Here is a 21,897-nt window from a genome sequence, read left to right on the forward strand (position 1 = left end):
TAATTAATATTAGCAATCAATCTTGAACAGTTTAACCGTGTATATGCATTTTAATGGATTCATGCTCATCAATTTACGGGGAAACAGTTGGCGACATCGACTAAACAAAAAAACGATCATGCGATAAATTGATAGCGATAAATCTAACTGCAAAAATTATCGCGATGTTTGACTGTGATAGGGTTGGAATTCAAAATGTCATTACACTTCATTGGTCGAAAATGGATGACGTCATATAAACGAAATAGCCACTGTCGTATTCTTCTTAATTTTTTTTATGCTCGACCATGCCGAAATGTAGTAATTATACACCTGGTAGCAGTCCTTTAATGTATGTCATTAAAGTACACCTACTCATTAAAGTTCAGGTGTTCAGCCAATGACAAGTCAGCTTTGTACCGTTATATCGATTATTCTCGGATATGCAATCGAAAGACAATTAGCGAAAAGACACGGAGGCTGGAAATCCAATACTGTCGCAGAAGGTTATGTTCTGTTACTATAATAATTAGCATTAATTGTAAATAATATTCAAATAAATTCAATTTGTCATCTCGTTTTTCAATTCTAAATCAATTTCCAGGTTATATCAGAGTAATCTTCATCTTATTCTCTGCCAAGGTCAATGACATTCGGCCTCCGAAAAAAATCAATAATTTCGCGTCTGCGCACATTTCACAATTCAGGTCAGTTCGCACATAACGATAAGAAGACCTAATTTTAAATAATTTCAAGTTAAAAATATGGTCGAGCATAAAAAGTCGTATGAAACTTGCCTATAATGGTAATAATTAAGACGCTCGTATGAAAATTATAAAACTCGCTTACGCTCGTTTCATAAACAATCATACTTGCGTCTTAATTACTATCATTATAGGCTCGTTGCATAATGTACTATTAATTTGTGGCTATCTCTGCTCAATTCATCACCATGGAAATTAAGTAGCAACTCTGATTAGGACTATATGTTAAAGTAATAGAATGGCATGTCTTGAGACAACACAAAATAAACTCAAATTAGGAAAAATTAGTTCACGTGGCAGGGAGACGGTTCTTTCCCATTCCGTACGCGAATCGAACCCAAGTTGATTTAGTCAGCGAAGGCGAACATACTAGCACTGAGTCTCAGCGAAGGAGTTTTTAATTGCATTAATGTACTCGTTTCATTACCAGCTGTTCTATCACATTGTCTGTCGCTGCGATAGCCGCGTGTCATTTTTTTTCTTTGCTCCGAGTGAACTTGTAGTCAGCCGCGTGATCGCTCACGGGTCTGAACACGAGATTGTGTTCCATACGCCTACACCTGCGCCATCGGAAATCTCAATTTCCATTAGTTCCGTTGTGAAGAGTGCAGACATTATGAGAGCTGTATTTTGATTCAATATCGCGTCAGTTCCTTGCCAATAGGAAAACAACATCCAACACAACAATACTTACCTCTCTCTCACGTGTTATAAACGCTGGTGATTTAAGTAACACAGCTCGCAGTATTTCACACGGACTCTGTATTTTGTTTCTTACAAACGAATGAATTAATCCAATGAGGATAGAGAGGAAGACAAAAACATTTATATAAGATACTCTAGCACGTGTACTTGAAAGGAAATTTTGTGTTATAGAAAGAATCTACGTGGGCTCAAAGGCACGTGGCCACTTGTCTCACTCTGTTTTTACCTATTATTGAAGGAACCTAAAGAAAACATAAGAGTAAAAACCGAAAATGGACGTAATCTAATAGGTATAATGGCGTCCATTAGAAATCCTAGAAAATGTTATCACTTTTTAAGGAATACAAGAAACAAAGCTGAGTCAAAATCAATTAATCCTGAAAAATATCCGAAATATGATTGTATTATTTCCCAATTTATTTTAATGATTTTTTTTATTTTAGTAGGCTATTTTACGACGCTTTATCAACATCTGAGTTTATTTAGCGTCTGAATGAGATGAAGGTGAAATGAGTCCGGGGTTCAGCACTGAAATTACCCAGCATTTGCTCATATTGGTTTGAGGGAAAACTCCGGAAAAAACCTCAACCAGGTAACTTGCCCCGACCGGGAATCGAACCCGGGCCACCTGGTTTCGCGACCAGACGCGCTAACCATTACTCCACAGGTGTGGACTTTTAATGATTACTTTTCTTAAATTTTAAAAAATTACTTTTTTTTTTACATTTTATACAATTACCCTAACCTTGATATATTAAACATTATGCAAATAAAAAATGATACATCAACTAGAATTACCAAAACAACAATAAGAAATAAGATGTTGCTTTCAACTTTTGATGTAGAACCTACATCCTTCTCTGAGTGCGACATTTTTGATATCCCAAAAATGTCCAAAATTTGAATCGCATATTACTGCACGGAAACTATCAGAACTACGTTAATTATCTATCTACAATTGGATAGAAGACAAATACTCGTATCTCTTCTTAACAATATGGACAAGGTATGTCAGAGTGAAGAAGGCGCGGCGAAAATGACCGTCTTTAGCGACCTCGGAGTGGCGCCGAAGTATGAGTCAGTGCCGATTATGTCAGTGTGACTTGCGATACGGAAGTGAGAAGTACCTCGTTCTGTATCTTAAATATAACGTTATCAGTGGATAAAATTACCGTTTATCTGCTATTCATATTAGGAGAATTACGAAACCTAGATTGTGAGAGTGGTGAAAATGTCAAACGTGTTAAAAAAATTAGGAGTAAAATATAATCGCGACTGGCGAAATGCCTAAGAGACATAGCAGAGAGTACAAAGATTCAGAAACGATACGGAAGCCGAAAGAAAATAAGAGTACAGGGCCCAATTGAAGACCTAGCGCGAGAGTCGAAACTCGCTTTAGTGTGTGGTGAAAACATAGCTGCTGTAAATATAAATGGCTTTAACATCAAGTGATATTCAGATGAGTCTGTGATTCAGATTTTAGTAGTGTAGTACTTACTTATAGCTTTTAGACAACCCGGAGGTTCATTGCCGCCCTCACATAAGCCCGCCATCGGTCCCTATCCTGAGCAACATTAATCCAGTCTCAATCATCATATCCCACCTCCCTCAAAATATTTTAATATTATACTCCCATCTACGTCTCGGCCTCCCAAAAGGTCTTTTTTCCCCTGGCCTCCCAACTAACACTCTATATTCATTTCTGGATTCGCCCATACGTGCTACATGCCCTGCCCATTTCAAACGTCTGGATTTAATGTTCCTAATTATGTCAGGTGAAGAATACAATGCGTGCAGTTCTGGGTTATGTAACTTCCTCCGTTATCCTGTAACTTCATCCGTCTTAGCCCCAAATATTTTCCTAAGCACCTTATTCTCATACACCCTTAACCTCTGTTTCTCTCTCAAAGTGAGAGTCCAAGTTTCACTACCATACAGACCAACCGGTAATAGGCCTATAATTGTTTTATAAATTCTAGCTTACAGCTTTTTTGAGAGCAGACTAGATGACAAAAGCTTATCAACCAAAATATAATAACACGCATTTCTCATATTTATTCTTCGTTTAATTTCCTTCCGAGTATCATTTATATTTGTTACTGTTGCTCCAAGATATTTGAATTTTTCCACCTCTTCAAAGGATAAATTTCCAATTTTTATAATACCATTTCGTATTATGTTCTTGTAACGAGACATTATCATATAGGCCTACTTTGTCTTTTCGGGATTTACTTCCAAACCTATCTCTTTACTTGCTTCAAGTAAAATTCCCGTGTTTTCCCTAATTGTTTGTGGATTTTCTCCTAATATATTCACGTCATCGGCATAGAGAAGCAGGTGATGCTCCTAAGATATTAACTTCTTAAAATTCCATCTCCATAACAAATTATCCACGCGTCGTTAGTTAGTCATCTAGAGCTTCGCTTTACACTTTGGAGGCTCCAGTTCCTATCTCACCGAGTCCAGTGACCAAGTGCAATCGATTAGTGTAACACCACCACTTAGCCCGTGGTTAAGCATCTCTATGTCCGTCTCGGTTAGGAGGTAATTAGAAGGTTAACCACTGTTATCTTTAATCGGCCTGAATCGAGTAGTTAAGATATACATCACTGTGCGATTAGGATAAGTGGTGAAGTAAAATGACGGCCAAATTTTCAGCTGATAACTTCAAAATCAAGATATTGCATTTGAATTACGAGGATAGAGATCATGGCGAGAATAAAGTTCCATTAAAGTATGCTACTTATCTGCTCTTGGGAGAAAAATTTGCTATTTTTATCCAGTTTTTTAAACTCTTTTTTCCCTGATTACATGCCACAAAATTAAGGATTTTCACACAAAATGAATCCATCAAATATTTTTGGGGGGGTAACGGGGCAATTTTTTAAAACGAAAACTGAAATTAATTGTTTTAGTTAAAAAAAAAATATTTCACTGCCTTACTCCTAAAAGAACATAGAATAAGCTGTGAAAACTGTTTTCCCCTATCTTATTCCATCTAAAAAATTTTTTAGGGTTTGAAAATTTTCTTGATTTATTATTTAAAAAATATTTCAGATCAAGGTGCAGTTTATATTTTGGTGGAGATGGATTACATTTATATTTATTATTGGATTATTGGTTGAAATTTTGTTATGAAATTGGATTTCATTGTAATTTTTTGTAGATTGTAATATTAATATTTTCGTCCCAAGTAATGATTTAAATACTGTATGTGAATTTGTTAATAATTTATTTCATAACATATAATGTCGTTATGAAATTAATCAAAATTTTATTGGAATAATAAATAGTCCTATTAAGGAAAAATATTACATATTTTATTTTATGAAAATTTCAGACATAAAAATAAAAATTTAAGATCTTGGTATTTTAAATTAACTTTCTTAAGCAGTAGGACACTGTTTGTAGTTTAGCACTCAGCTACAGTAATCAGCTTCATATTGGTGCAAGAAGGATGAAAATATCTCAATTCTAAGTGCACTTTATGTGAACATTAGTGTTGTAAAATGCTGTAAAACTCAATATGGAGAAAAATCATCTACATCCTGAGGATATGAAAAATGAAAATCAAACACACAGCTTTCTGACTGTGTTGAAAATAATACAGTAAAACTCTACCACCAAATTCGAATTGTTATTACACGAAAATATAAAAAATTGATAGAATGTGACGGAATGACACTTGCATAACTGCACTTCCGGATTAAAAATTGTGTTTTTAGGAAAGAGATCGTTTATTGAAAGTAACGGTGTCATCATTTTTGCTGCAACAAATATTGATCATTTCATGACATAACAAACTAGTAAATATGCATGCAAATATGCCCTTAAAAAGCGCAAAATATGCCAATAAATATACACTAATAAATGAACAGAAATTACATTACTCGAAACACAACGAATCCTAATGAGTATGAACTTACATAATTTCTTACAGGTTGAAGCAGAGATGATTCTACTATACAAAATCAACGATGAATTTCAATTCACGATCAACTCGTGGCCGAAGTTTTCAATTGAGGAACTGTGTCTGTTGTTTCTGAAGATGATTTTGTATAGTAAAAACTTCTTTCCACGTCACACAAGGGTCCACACCTGTGGAATAACGGTCAGCGCGTCTGGCCGCGAAACCAGGTGGCCCGGGTTCGAATCCCGGTCGGGGCACGTTACCTGGTTGAGGTTTTTTCCGGGGTTTTCCCTCAACCCAATACGAGCAAATGCTGGGTAACTTCGGTGCTGGACCCCGGATTCATTTCACCGGCATTGTCACCTTCATATCATTCAGATGCTAAATAACCTAGATGTTGATACAGCCTCGTAAAATAACCCAAGAAAATAAAGTCACACGAGGTTATTGGGATGTATTTAAATTATGTTAATTTTTCCACAGACATAGTTAAATAGTTTGGTACGGTGCAGGAATTTCCTTCGAGAATGTCTCGAATATCACAGAACTATTGGTATCCAGGATTTAAAAAAATTATATTAGTCACTTTTTCTTTTTGCCCTACACTGTCAGAAACAGAACTCAGATTAGATTACGTTTCTTAAAAGTGGCTAGCGACACATGTAAGGAAGTGACAACATCTTCCAATAACGTGATTGCTTCTACAAACCGAAAAAATGAGCAGATATTATACAAGTAAATATAATTTTCCAAGTAATTGTTTACGAGTATACTTTGAGCTGTCTCAGTAGATGCAACTTTATAGAAACATACCTAATCTGTATTCATAAAGAAAATCTTAAATGTGTTGTAAACCTAGCAGCTCTAATATATAACAAGATATGGCTGATATATTGACTGTGAACGTAAGAACATACCTTACTGAATAGTATACATGGTCTACACTTTGGTATATCCCATGAAGACAACGCACACAGTACAATTAAGAAAATTTAGGGAGCTCAAATTTTTCTACTAGTCTTGATCAGAAGTGTCAACTTACGAGAAGGATTGCATTAAAACGCTAAAGCCAATCTGCATAAATTTACGCATATAAGATGCTTTCACTATCATAGATTCAGTGTGGGATAAATATTTCCCCGAAAAACAAAAACGATTTTTTTTTTCAGTTTTGGGAACGAAATCAGCACTTCTGTCTCACTGTTCACTTGATGGATTTCACAAATCCGATGGCGCAGATGTTTTTTAAGAAATTTTTATTACTACGAAATCGACACCGACATTACTGGAATGACATTATTATTATTATTATTATTATTATTATTATTATTATTATTATTATTATTATTATTATTATTATTATTATTAGCGAGTGCGTTAACAGCTATAGTCAGGATTGCCAACTTGATGAGTTAGTATCTATAGAGAATTTTAGAGCTTGGTGATTCTCATATTCAGCCAAGCCGAGAAATGTCAGGAAGACAGCTATCGCAGGATAACGTCGCAACGACAAAACCTGGAAGCTCTAAGATACTGATGACTCTTACAAGATAATTTTTGTACATAATTCTACTATAGGTAATTGTCTACATTACTTATACTTTGTAATTGTATAGGCTAAACTAACTTTTACAATGTAAATTTTCATGAATATTAGACAATTGTTTTCACGTATTCTATTGCACCAAAAAACCCCTGAGGTGAGGTGAATGATAATTATGTAAATAGGGTACAATTAAAAAACTTAGCAAATTCATTAAGTTAAAAAATTCCTTTATGAGGGGAAAAGTTTCAGAAAAATCCGTAATTATGTCAGTAAAATGATAAAAGTTTGCAGAATTGAAAATGCAAAAAATTGCTTAATAAGGAGAATACGCTTAGGAAAATGTTTCGATTTAAACTTTTCTGGTCAATTGTCATCGCTACATGTTGTCTATACCATCTTCTCTGCAGATATTCGACAAATTGCGCATTAATCATTACTATCATTGGTGTTGTCACAATACTGGTGCAGAAGTCGTCCAGGACAATGCCATAAGCCGCAAAATAATCTACATTTTTGGGGCATACTCCTATTGGAAGACTTCTGGGAACAGTGATCAAGAGTCGAAGTGTTCGCAATTGAAGTAAAAAAGTCGCAATATATACTGTGCAATTGAAGAGAGATTAAAAAGTAAACACAAATAATAAGAAAAAAATCCATAACACATATATAAAATTGTTTATACTCACACAAGGATCCGAGGTTTGACCGTGAATATGGTGATGTGCAGAAACCTCAAACACGAAATTTGCTAGAAATGTTTCTCTTCATCAACTTAGAGAGCGGGAACGCATTCAGAACGTTATAACCACGTTAGGAATCGTGAGCAGAAAAGATGGAGTTATTTGGATGTAACTACATTCATTATATATCACGAATGACACTCGATAATCTCACGTCACATCACAAGTTCTACAGGAAGATTTCGTAAGCATTCATTCTGAAAGGAGTAAAGGTAACTTCTTCTTGAATTCTTGAAGATGACAGTGATCAACATCATCAGGTATTTCAAAGATCTTTAGTCCGTTTCCGTACCCATTGTAGAGAGAATTTTTGATTAGCAGTAGACATTCAAAGTAACGGAACTTACTAGCTACGAGGTCAGCACGGAACAATATTAATTCTTGAAAACAATGAACATATATAGCACGAGGGATTCACAGAGGCAGATGAATATCCACTTGATATCAGGGATCTAAACTCAGGTCTGATGGATTCGCTGCTAAATACTACTTGGTCCACAGTAGAAAATAGCATAACGATGATGACTCACATAAATATAAGATGTTGTAAACGTCACTTTACACTTTACACTCTTGAAAGTAAATGCAGTAATGTCATGAAAACAACGTATATAATTTGGGGACAGTAATTTACTAGTAACATTAGAGGTTGGTATCATGGATAATCGAAGTTTTGCAAGTTGGTAACGAAAAAAAAAAAAAAAAAGGCAAACCACTAGTCCCGACGCTGTTATTTCCGGCGTGACTCCGCCTCTTTGCTTACGTCTTAGAAAGTGAAGGCTCTATAAAGTCTAGGTAGGTAGTATCGTTCGCCATTTTTGTTCTTACGTTGCCGAGCTACCGTACGAGGAATCTCTTTGCCACACCGTTAAACATTATCATGTCGTAGCTCCTATGATAATAAATCAAACGCAATGTAATTCAGCAAATAATTGAGCGGCAAATAACGTCTTCGTGTGCTTTCTGCGAATGCCAACGAAAGAGCTAAAATGGCGGGCGATTATATTAAGTATTTATCGAGCCTTGAGGAATTAATCAGCGAATCACAAGACGCACACGTTTAAATGTAGCCGACCTGCAACGCGATTGGCTGCCGGAAATTAGAGCGACGGGACTTATAGGTTGGTATCATAGATAATGAAACTTTTGTATGTTGGTAACGAAACAAAATACAAACAATCAGATTGGTATCGTAAATAATCGAAATTTACAGATTGGTAACGAAACAAAAGACAAAAACTCTCCTAGCGAGGTAGTTCAGACGGTTCCTTTGAGACTCGTATTCGGGACGTCTCAGGTTCAAACCCTGCGGCCGGTCAATCCGACTTGGGTTTTCATAGTTTTCATCAGTCAAAAGATAAATGCCGGATTGGAAATTTACATACCTTGATTAATCATCGCCTCAATTACCAATATCATAAACATTAATCAAATTCTAAATCAGTCACATGTACACAAGCCATCTATAATAAAAATAGAAACAGAAACTCAACAATAGTCCACGGCCTACTGAGATATCCAACAATTCTACACACGCAATACGATCATAAATGTTAAAACGTCTAGGCTATAATTCATTTAATTCATATTTTTTTGTCCAAGGCCCAGCCCTTCACTGCAAACCCAGCATCTTCCCTCCTTTCTGCCTTCCTCTTAGTTTCCGCATACGATATATATTATATCTTAATGTTGCCTATAAGTGTGTATAAATAGGGAACTCGTTATCAAAATTGTACAACTTCACTTTTGCTTTTTCTACAGGAGAGGCGAAAAACTAGATCCTTGGAAACCAATGTCACCGTTATACGTACATTTTTTTTAACATTCTCTTGGGTCATAGAAATATTTTTTCAGTCTCAAAATGTGATTAAAATTAATATTCAGGTCGAAGTTTAAGTTTAAAAAGTGGAGATGTCCATCTCTGAAACTAAGTCATGGAGTTGTCTGTTTTTGAAACCAAATGAAGTTATATTTAAAGTGAAGTTGTCTGTTTTTGAAACCAAACGAAGCCATATTTAAAGTGAAATTGTCTACTTTTGAATTTAAGTCTCTTCTAACTCTGTTTCAAACCAAATTTACGTGAAATAGTACTTATTCATCCACAAACCGATTATATAAACAATCAGCCATGTTGGATTCGCGATGCGTGATGGGAAAATGTAGTACGAATGTGGGCTTCTCATTGACTACTGAAGGAATTGTCCTAATTTGAATCCAAGCCACAGTGGAGTTGTCTACATTTTGATTCTAAAGCGCACAATTAAGTGCTATTTTCGCTCTGTTCTGTCCGTTTTTGAACCTAAACAGTTCAAAAATTGCATTCAGCACACAAAATTCTATGAGAAACAATCAATATCTCGAAATCGCAAGAATGGAGTTTTCTAACTTTGATACTATGCTCCTAAAAAAAAAAAAAACAAACAAACAAACACAACAAATGAAAGACTGTCGTCGAAGGTAGCTGATAGTTGGAATTAGGTTAATGTTAGCGTCTACTGGGTGTTCATTTCAAAGTGTGTCATGACATCACTGTTGTGAGTCAGCGATTTGAAGCGAGTTTCAGCTTTTATGTCAGAGAAGTTGCCTATTAATCAAGGCGTTCAATCTGAACTTGAGAACGTGTACGGTATAACTTGAACGTCGTAGCAACAGATGGCGGTCTGTCAAGTCTGTGTGCTACCATAACCTCTTTCGAACTGTGTTTTTCGCGGGCAAGTCGTACGCAGGGTATTTGTTATCATCGGTTGCGTACGGCAACCTTCCACAACACAAATCAAATGCTCCGTGTCCAGGTTGTCTGTCGAAGTTAATGTCAACAAATACGTAAGTAATCATCTTAATCCTCTCCCCATATCCCGACAGTAAGAAAAAAACCCACCTCAGTACATGTTTCGAAACAGTTCACATTCCTGCCACTACCGGCGTTATCGTACATATCGGTAAGTATTCTTCAGAATGAACGCCGTACTTGCTGGGAAACTTCTCTGACACATAGGTTATACACCTCTGCGGAAGTGTAGGAAGATTGAATTCTCTAGGCTCATCGACTAGCCATATGACGGCATACAGCGAGCCATGACACACTTTGAACTGAACACCCAGTAGTTGTTTACATTTGGTACTAGTACTCATGACAACTATGATTAACTCCACTTCCAGCACGATGGAGCTCCTCTCCATTATGCTAGAGATGTTCGTGTGTACTTGGATGAAGTTTTAACCTTAGAGTGATAGAACAGTGTGCAGCCATTGAAATGCCATCACGTTTATCCGATCCAATGGACTTCTTTCTATGGGGTGCAGTGAAGGACTCAATGTATGGGAGGAAACTAGAAACTCTTGAGCAACTGAAGAGTTACACTGTCGACGCCTTGGAGTTATTGGATAGGAATACTGAGCGTATCTCAGTGTGTTCCATACAGACTCCAGATATATGTTAATGCAGACGATAAACAATTTGAACACTGAAATAAGTGAAATCATTCACGTAACTGTCAGAGAAAATAATCATTGTAATAACTTAATAATAATCCGTGGTGCTACAGCCCACGAAGGGCCAAGACCGACCAGCCGACTGCTGGCCTCACGGCCACATGCCGAAGCAGAGGTGGACGATCATCCAACCAGAATGGAGGTATCGTGTGGTTAGCACGATGAGCCTCCCAGCCGTTTTAGCTGGTTTGCGTAACCGGATTTCGCTACCTATCGTAGCTCCCCAAGTGCATCACGATGCTGGGTGGGCACCGGTCCCACACACTGGCCGAAATTTCATGAGAAAATTTCTTCCCCCATGAGGACTCGAACCATCGCGCATTCCGTAACGCCAGTCCGAGGCAGGATGTCTTAGACCACGACGCCAAGGCGCGGAACATTGTAATAACTTACTTTGTGTAAACTGACTTTTGCACCACCCTGTGTAATGAATTATCTATTATTCTCATGATTGTGAAACGCGAGGATCGTTAATTGCAGTGCGTCCAAGGCAACGTAACATTACGAAAGACGTATTTTGTGAAGAAAAATCGATAGTCGTGCTAAATTGTTTACTGCTTAGTTTTAATCTTATGTTGTGGATTGCGGTGAGTAAACTTCCTTTCGCCTCTTGAGTTTACTGAACCTGCTGCACTGGAAGTGATACACAACACGTCTGCCGTGGACCCCGCAGAGGTAACTTGATTCCGTCCGCACGACCCTCCCCACGGTTTAATTACCTTAACAATGCCCTTATAAATTACAGGCTCCTACTTAATTAATCTTTCTTGGGGGTCAGACCTTTTACCCGACATTGTGACGTCACGTGAATGTAGTCTTGAACGAATGCCGATAACTCCGCGTCTATTTCACTTTATTCGGGCGCTTTCATGTCATCCGGAAGGGGTAAGCATTGAAGTCTGTGTTAATTGAATATCTACAAAACTTGAGAGTCCGATTTGCATGACCACGTTCAAAGTTGTTGAATTCTTTTACTTGTTTTTCAGTAGAATATGAAGGTTTTTACAGAAATGTATAAAGGACTGTAAGACAATATAGTTGAGAAAAATATTTCAGTTTAATAGACCAGATTACTTTAAATATCTATATTACATTTATTAATATAAACATAAAAACTCTCTCAGGTTTAATTTTTGCAAAACTATTCTGAAAAGGATCTTTTAAGTAGATACTTTGTCATTTTAACAATCAAGCGCTATTATAATTATTACCATTAATATTAATATTATTATTACTATTATTATTATTCTTATTTTTTATTTATATTATTACTATAAAAGTCTTCATTAATGATGCCAAACACTCAGTCAAGAGTAGTTTAGTACTATGAAACTGTGTCTGAATTCATCTTTCCAGAATTGGTACTAATATTAATTGTTATTATTATTACCATTATTATTATTATTATTATTATTATTATTATTATTATTATTATTATTGTTCATTTCAGATGTCTGCATTAATGAATGCAATACATTCTCTGAAAGCAATTGTTTGGAACTATGTTCTGAATTCATTTTGCAAGAATTGGAGTTTCTTCTTTTCATTATTATTATTATTATTATTATTATTATTATCATTATTATTATTGTTGTTGTTGTTGTTGATTTCAGATATCTGCATTAATGAATGTAATACATTCTCTGAAAGGAATTGTTTGGAACTATGTTCTGAATTCATTTTGCAAGAATTGGTGTTTCTTCTTTTCAGTATTATTATTATTATTATTATTATTATTATTATTATTATTATTATCATTGTTCATTTCAGGTGTCTGCATTAATAAATGTAATACATTCTCTGAAAGGAACTGTTTGGAACTATGTTCTGAATTCATTTTGCAAGAACTGGTGTTTCTTCTTTTCATTACTATTTTTATTATTATTATTATTATTATTATTATTATTATTATTATTATTATTATTGATTTTAAAATCTGTACATTAATGAATGTGAAGAGTAGGTTTGAACTATCTTGTGAATTTATCTTATAAGAATTATTATTATTATTATTATTATTATTATTATTATTATTATTATTGAATTTAAAATCTATACATCAATGAATGTGAAGAATAGGTTGGAACTATCTTGTGAATTCATCCTATAAGAATTATTATTATTATTATTATTATTATTATTATTATTATTATTATTATTGAATTTAAAATCTATACATCAATGAATGTGAAGAATAGGTTGGAACTATCTTGTGAATTCATCCTATAAGAATTATTATTATTATTATTATTATTATTATTATTATTATTATTATTATTATTATTATTATTATTATTATTATTATTCCAGAACGCAAAAGGACAATTATAAATTGTCATTTTAATGTAATTTATATTAATTGTAAGAATATTTAACTTCATTTACGTTATTTAAAATTTTGCTAAGTAATTTGAAGTTATAACATCTTTACTCAGAAGTTTTAAAAGTCAGCAGCAAATAGTTTTTGAAAATTTTCTATGTTCAGTCATCATCATTATATCATTGTCGTCATCAGCAATATATTTGTGTCAAAAATGTCCTTACATTTCAGTTTTGAGCATTATGAAGTTTCACTAGACCTTCACAAACAGTCGAAATCTTCGGTCATATCGTCAGCATCGTGTAAGATTTAAAAAGTCAGATTTATGTAATCGTTTTTAATATTGTCGTACTTTATTTCTGGATAACATGTCCGGAAATAATTTGACTTCTAACGTTGAGTAATATAAAAAATGTAATAGTCAGGATTTGAATATTAGCTATATTGGGAACGCGTCCTTAAGTGTATTCTCTAACTACATCAAACTTCTTTTAAAATGCATACAGCGTTGTCACTTTCCACACCCGTGCTTTCACTGTGATAATTATTTCTCTGTTATCCCTCCCAACACACATCGTCTTACAAAACTCTCGTGTAGCGAGGCGGGTGTGTGCACTTGAAACACAGGACACAAGCTAATGATGTTAACTGCCTGATCCCCTCGGAATTCGGAGAAAATCTGTGCTCCGAACACGTTACAGACAGCCACGGAGTCAGAAACAAATTAGAAACAAATGTTCATACATATCTCGGGAGCAGACGCAGTTAACATCACCGACTTAAAAGAAAACGAAACAAAAACAAAAGGACGAACCGCGTGCGTCTTGGCGAAGTTGGGGTCCTCGTGGTGATGGTGGCCATGACCACGGTGGTGGCTGCCGGTGGCCATGTCACGGCATACTCTCTTGTTTGTTGTGGTTCGCGGTGTGGTCGCGGAGCGGCTCTGTCGTCGCTACGTGTGCGCGCTCTGGTGGCTGAACGGCGACTGACGGGTCGCGCGACAGACGTGAAGCTAGCGTGCGGCCGGCGCATGCGCACAGCAATCGATTGTACGTCAGCAAGCGGAGAGATGTCATCTTAGACTTCAATTTGTTCACGTCTGTGTTGTTTGATACACACATTGTGCTCGTCATTAGTCATTTGTTGAATGCGGCAGTCGCAATTGTCGGCCTGACAACGGAGAATTCAAATAATTTAAATAAAGTGAACGCGATTGATTATGAAGTTCTTACGTCGAGAGCCGCGTCCTGCAAGGTCAGTGGGACAGTTCTGCGCGGACTTCCGAGTCGTGAGCCAAGTCGTGGAATTTTTTATGCCACGGAAGAATTTTTTTAAAGAAATTGTTACTTTGTAATTTTGTACATCTTGATTACACAACTTTTAACACTGTATCACTTCGGAATATGTATGATAAGAACTTTCTTGTGTTAAATTTTAACGTACCTTGTTAACATGTTTCGACCTATTTTCGGTCATCTTCGGAACTGGTCGTTGTTAGTCTAACAACGTTAAAATTTAACACAAGAAAGTTCTTATTATACATATTCCGAAGTTTTAATTTTTTTCTTTAGTCAACTCTCTGAAGATAGCTTGGAACTTCATAACTGACTAATAAGACGTCGCTCATGAGGCAACAAAACCAGGAGATAATAGAATAGTGTGGCCAGTTCCTTTCCCCCTCCATTGCATACATTGCGGATTAGTAACATACTTCATTATTCAGACTAAACAGACTTGAAAAATATGTATGCAACAATTGAAGACTTCCCTCGAATAAGGGTGTAACCAACAAATCTGTAATACACGCTTCAGGAGAAAATAAATAATTTCAGGGGCATATTTCGTTAGGTCCGTATTTACAAGCAGAACCATTTCATTAATCAAGGATACAAGTTTATTCAGCTATTGGCTACATTCGATTCGACAGATATTGGAGAAAAAAATGGGAGTATATGGGTACAGTACATCAGTTATTCATAGATTTTAAAAAGACATATGACTCGGTTAAGAGAGAAGTTTTATATGATATTCTTATTGAATTTGGTATTCCCAAGAAACTAATTCGATTAATTAAAATGTGTCTCAGTGAAACGTACAGCAGAGTCCATATAGGTTAGTTTCTGTCAGATGCGTTTCCAATTCACTGTGGGCTAAAGCAAGGAGATGCACTATCACCTTTACTTTTTAACTTTGCTCTAGAGTATGCCATTAGGAAAATCCAGGATAACAGAGAGGGCTTGGAATTGAACGGGTTACATCAGCTGCGTCTTTATGCGGATGACGTGAATATGTTAGGAGAAAATCCACAAACGATTAGGGAAAATACGGGAATTTTACTGGAAGCAAGTAAAGACATAGGTTTGGAAGTAAACCCCGAAAAGACAAAGTATATGATTATGTCTCGTGACCAGAATATTGTACGAAATGGAAATATAAAAATTGGAAATTTATCTTTTGAAGAGGTGGAGAAGTTCAAATATCTTGGAGCAACAGTAACAAATATAAATGACAGTCGGGAGGAAATTAAACACAGAATAAATATGGGAAATGCGTGTTATTATTCGGTTCAGAAGCTTTTATCATCCAGTCTGCTGTCAAAAAATCTGAAAGTTAGAATTATAAAACAGTTATATTACCGGTTGTTCTTTATGGTTGTGAAACTTGGACTCTCACTCTGAGAGAGGAACATAGGTTAAGGGTGTTTGAGAATAAGGTGCTTAGGAAAATATTTGGGGCTAAGAGGGATGAAGTTACAGGAGAATGGAGAAAGTTACACAACACAGAACTGCAAGCATTGTATTCTTCACCTGACATGATTAGGAACATTAAATCCAGACGTTTGAGATGGGCGGGGCATGTAGCACGAATGGGCGAATCCAGAAATCCATATGAAGTGTTAGTTGGGAGGCCGGAGGGAAAAAGACCTTAGGGGAGGCCGAGAGGTAGATGGGAAGATAATATTAAAATGGATTTGAGGGAGGTGGGATATGATGATAGGGAATGGATTAATCTTGCTCAGGATAGGGATCAATGGCGGACTTATGTGAGGGCGGCAATGAACCTCCGGGTTCCTTAAAACTCAGTAAGTAAGTAAGTAGGTAAGTCAACTTTCCGAAGACAGGTTGGAACTTCATAACTTACTAATAAGACGTCGCTCATGAGGCAACTAAACCAGGAGATAATTGGATAGGGTGGCCAGTTCCTTTCCCCCCTCCATTGCATACATTGCTGATTAGTGACATACTTCTCTATTCAGATTTAGCAGATTTGAAAATATGTACGCAACAATTGAAGACCTCCCTCGAATAAGGGTATAACCAACAAATCTGTAATACACGCTTCAGGAGAAAAGAAATAATTTCAGGGGCATATTTTGTTACGTCTATATTTACAAGCAGAACCATTTGATTAATCAAGGATACAAGTTTATTCGGCTATTGGCTACATTCGATGGAAAAAGTAGTTTTGAACAATTCATTCATAACAACAAACTACTTTTTCAACCGAAGTTAAATATGTAATTAATTTGATGTTACACCCTTTTTCTAGGGAGGTGTTCAATTATTATTGCTCTTCCTCTCACACATTGTCAACTGAGATATACCTATCAGCCAGAACTTAAATAAGATTATAGAAAATAGTTAGAGAGACTTTACTTCAAAGTACTCAAAGTCTTTATTATGAATTTGTTAATTAAGGAATATTTACCGGTATTTATTTGTTTAAGGCCATTGAACCTTCTCTACCACAGCACCAGAAATATAAATACAAAACAAAAAACAAACATATGCAGGGAGAAGTAAATAAGAAAAAAGAAATAAAATATTGCTAATGCACTGGGTTGCACAAAAAACGAAATACTTTAATTTTCTTACTTTTGATAAGATCTAACAATTAGTTAATGCTATATTGGTAACCATACCTTACTTGCAAATGGCTTTTAGAGAACCCGGAAGTTCATTGCCTACCATCTCCCTCAAATATATTTTAGTATTATCCTTTCATCTACGTTTCGGTCTCCTCAAAGTTTTTTTTTTTTTTTTTCCCTTCGGGCTCCCAACTAACTGGATTCGCCCATACGTGCTACATACCCTGCCCATCTCAAACGTCTGGATTTAATGTTCCTAATTATGTCAGGTGAAGAATACAATGTGTGCAGTTCTGCGTTGTGTAACTTTCTCCATTCTCTTTTGCATCCCTCCTAGACCCAAATATTTTCCTAAGCACCTTACTTTCGAATACTTTTAACCTCTGTTTCTCTCTCAAAGTCCAAATTTTACAACCATATAGAACAACCAGCAATAAATCTCATTTATAAATTCTAACTTTAAGATTTTTGAGAGCAGACTGGATGAACCATACCTACCGAAAATATTTTGGTTACCACAAAAATATACCGACACTCTACCAACATATTATTTAATTAAATGTGCAGAAATTTGAGCCGAACAGATGTAACTTTTCGTTCTAAAAATGAATTTGAAAATTTTACATTTGTTCTAATCAATTTTTTTTACATATTTAAAGAACAAAACTAAAATTATTTCAATCATTTATTAACATAATACATTGTTCTCTTAAATTGACCGAGCATAATCGTATTGGGAATTATAGTGCCGTCGCTCTAATTTCCGGCAGCCAATCACGTTGCAGGTCGGCTACATTTAAACGTGTGCGTCTTGTGATTCGCTGATGAAGATGTTAAGCATTTCCTAAGGCTGGATAAATACTTAATATAATCGCCCGCCATTTTTGTTCTTTCGTTGGCGTTCGCAGAAAGCACACGAGGACGTTATTTGCCGCTCAATTATTTGCTGAATTCAGTGCGTTTGATTTATTATCATAGGAGCTACAACATGATAATGTTTAACGGTGTGGCAAGTAGATCCCTCGTCTGGTAGCTCGGCAACGAAAGAAAAAAAATGGCGAACGATACTACCTACCTAGGCTTTATAGACCCTACACTTCCTATGGCGTAAGCAAAGAGGAGGAGTCACGCCGGGAATAACAGCGTCGCGACTATAATTCAGTAACTTTCCCAAAAGCCGCTATGAAATGTTTCACATAGAACAATTTTTTTCTCGGAGAGGAAGCAAAAAGGGACAACATTTTATTATACTTCTTGTTTGAAATATCTCAAAGAATAACCCCTTGAAATTAATGACATTACTTACGGTTTACCTGTATAAGTATGCGTACTCATCTTGTGAATAGAAATGGACGCTTTCACATTGTTGTATTTATTGGATATGATGTAAGCATTTCTATGTCGACCGAGGTGTAATTTCCATTCCACAATATCCAAAAATTTGAAGGCTACAGTGGAAAAAAGATCAGGGTCACATAAAGCAAATTTTTTCAGGAGAGAAATTTGTAAGTTGGACCCAAATCGTTTATCCTTCTGAATCCTAAGAGTATAGTATACTATACCATACTTCATACATGATTATGATATAAGATGTATGTGCAGAGACCCGAAATATAATGTAATATCCTGCATTTGTGTCATAACTGTAACCTGCAGAATTTTTTCAGCATTTTTTCTTATATCAGTGACGTTTTTTATTGTAGAACTAGGACTATGTTGAACTTTAAAAATAAAATAATAATTTAATGTCTCAGAGCTCAGGAGGTTAAGCTCAGTAATATTTATTCGACATGATTGTACACTCGCATACTAGTTACCTATTGATAGTAATAATTCGTTTTCCACTTTTGGTACACCCTGATCTTTTTCCTGCACCCTTCATTTATTCTCTTAACGTACGTCGAATATAGACGTTGATGTCAAAAATATGCTTCATGGAGAACAATGAGTGTGCATAACGTGGAGTTCAATTGAGGTTGAGTAACTCGGAAAACGTTTCAAAGTTTCATGCCTTGATAGTGCTTTGTAACAGAGATGTAAGCTTGCTGTACATTTTGTAGTCATAAAACTAAATAATGTATTGCATTATTGACTTGTTAGGCGAAGGTCGCTTGAGGACAGAGCTAACAGGGAACGTGCCTGCCTTAGCTTCTCAATGCGATTCAAATGTACTATAACACCAATGCGCTAAATGACGCAATATACAAGTTCGAAAAATGTTACTAAAATTCTATACACATTTCATAATCATGACTACAATAATTATCGTTATCATCTATATTTCAAGGCTCGTTCTCTCAGATAGATACGCAGCACCTACAAAACTCGTCATCTCTTCGTTCTGTAGTTGAATGCGATATTAGGAAGTATTTCTTCTCCCTGTTCCTATTAGGTCAGGGCTGGGCACATTATGTGATTCTGAGAAATGAGCATTGTTTACTTTGAAGAGCAGTTCTCCCGAGCAGTGTGACGCTTGCATACTGTACGTCACTCGCTGTCATTGCAGTGGTGACTCTGCAGTAGGATGGCGAACTTTGAAGATGCATCCGCCTGAGAAGTTGCATATTAGACGAAAACCTAAATTATATTTTGAGATTCAACATGGCTAATTCATATAGAAAGTATACAGAAAAGGTTTTTACGTTATTTATATTTAAAAAAAAACATTTTCGTGTCGTCTTATGAGAAGCAAATTTCATATAATCAGTTACTTTTTAAATTTAATTATAAAACTTTAAAATCTCGACGATTAATAAATAGCCAAATTTTACTCTATAAGACTGTTAACGGTATATTGAATAACTGTGATTTTCTTAAATTCCTTCAGTTCAATGTAAAAAGAACAGAATTACGTCATAGGCAACCTTTTATTATTCCTATTTCTAGAACTGTTTTCTTCAAGAACTCTCCATTGTGTAATACTTACAACTCTCTGTCTTTAAACTATGATTCTCAATTGGATTTTAGTTTAACAATTGAACAATTTCATAAAATGTTAAAAAGAATTGTATTTCCTTAGATATTTAAGCTATGATGAAGTGTATTATAATGTTTTTCACTCTAGTTTTTAAGTAATTTTGCATCATTATATTGACATTTGGCACTATATTAACTGTAATATTATATTCTAGCATCTACTACCATTATGTATTTTCTTTCTTTCGTTTGTGTTTGTTTTTTTTTTCTTATCATGTATTTTGTGTATATATCTATGTAAGCCACCTGTAATTGGAAGCCTGCTTCTGTTGGTGGTGGATTTAAATAAATAAATATGTTCCAAACATTGAACGACTTCTGCAAATGAAACAACCTCATAAGTCTCGCAAAACAACCACATAGTTATTTTGGTTATTGAGTTTCAAAAAGTGTTGTTTCAAAAGAAAATATTTATTGATTTCAGACTAATAGAAGTACGATTTTCTTACAATATTTTATTCATACAAAAAAGTGTAAGAGAATGTTTATTATTAATTTTCTTCTTGTGTTTCTGATTGAAATCCTTCATTGCATATGTTTATATTATTAATACCATTATGTAATTGTAAAGCACTATATTGTATAAATAAGCCTAATGATTTGTGTGTTTGCATGCGTGCGTATTTGTGTGTGTTTGTGTGTGTATAGAGCGAAGTTTATTTCATTAAATTAATAAGCGTGTTATAAAGCCTGTACTGTACAATGGATTGATGTAATATCCTTATAAACTATTATGTACTGACAGACTGAATGACTAGAACAACCGTGGCTCTTGTTACATTAATACAGGGAAGGTAGCTGTAATGTGAGTCCGCCACTGCGTGAGCGTTCTGCTCTGACTTGGAATTGAAGTGCCTTGCGAAGCTAGAGCAGCTCTGGCCGGCTACACGGAGCCGCTCTCATGCCCGGCGTTGTGTTAGATGGTTTATCCTATTTGTTTTGCATATTTTATCACTTATTGTTTATGTATAAAATCCTTTTCTAATAGTTTCATATCTCGTGCATCCATCGTGACGTCAGGGTCAAGGAGACTAGCGAACTCTCTCGCAATAAGAAGGCGTTAGTCCTCTGAAAGAGAATTTCATGGTTATATTTTATAACTAGCATGATAATTTGATGCATTTGAAAAACCTTAACAAATGATGCCGACAATCTTAAAGAATAACACAAAATCTTTAAAATACACCGATTTTGATTTAAAAAAAACTGCAATGAAAAGCAGGTCTCAAATAACGGAGGAAATATTTTTGTACGCGACAAGGATCACATTGAGAACGTTTTAAACAACCGCGTCCGAAGAAGAAGGATATAGAGAATGGAAGGAATGTATTATATCAACCCAAACGAGTGCAGGTCAGGTCAATAAAGTAGTTTTGTTAAGGAAAGTTCCTTGTTATCGCATGCAAAATAATGGTAAGAATAGCTTATCTTCAAGTAGTCATAAATATAATACTATTTAACAAAGCTCTTCCAGTTGTTTAGTGATGTGTGTATAGACATTAGGCCTAAACTTTAAAATACAAAAAGAATGGTTGCTCTACTGGGTGTTCATTTCAAAGTGTGTCATGACGTCACTGTTGTTGGGTCACCGATTTGA

The 21,897-nt window shown here is 35.4% G+C and overlaps 1 protein-coding gene across 2 annotated transcripts in view; it reads right to left on the reverse strand.

Annotated features, from left to right (window-relative positions):
• dcma (decima) overlaps positions 1-21,897 on the reverse strand; it is a 555,093-nt gene that overhangs the window by 372,513 nt on the left and 160,683 nt on the right. The window contains exon 1 of one of the 2 annotated variants that reach the window (XM_069815897.1): positions 14,271-14,423. The exons of the other annotated variant lie outside the window; for it this stretch is intronic. Within the exon in view, the coding sequence (XP_069671998.1) occupies positions 14,271-14,345 (75 nt within the window). The 5' untranslated portion in view covers positions 14,346-14,423. Of the gene's footprint in view, positions 1-14,270; positions 14,424-21,897 lie in introns of those variants that run through there. 2 annotated transcript variants of the gene reach the window in all.

The sequence above is a fragment of the Periplaneta americana genome, chromosome 17 (assembly GCF_040183065.1).
Source record: "Periplaneta americana isolate PAMFEO1 chromosome 17, P.americana_PAMFEO1_priV1, whole genome shotgun sequence".
Taxonomy (NCBI): domain Eukaryota; kingdom Metazoa; phylum Arthropoda; class Insecta; order Blattodea; family Blattidae; genus Periplaneta; species Periplaneta americana.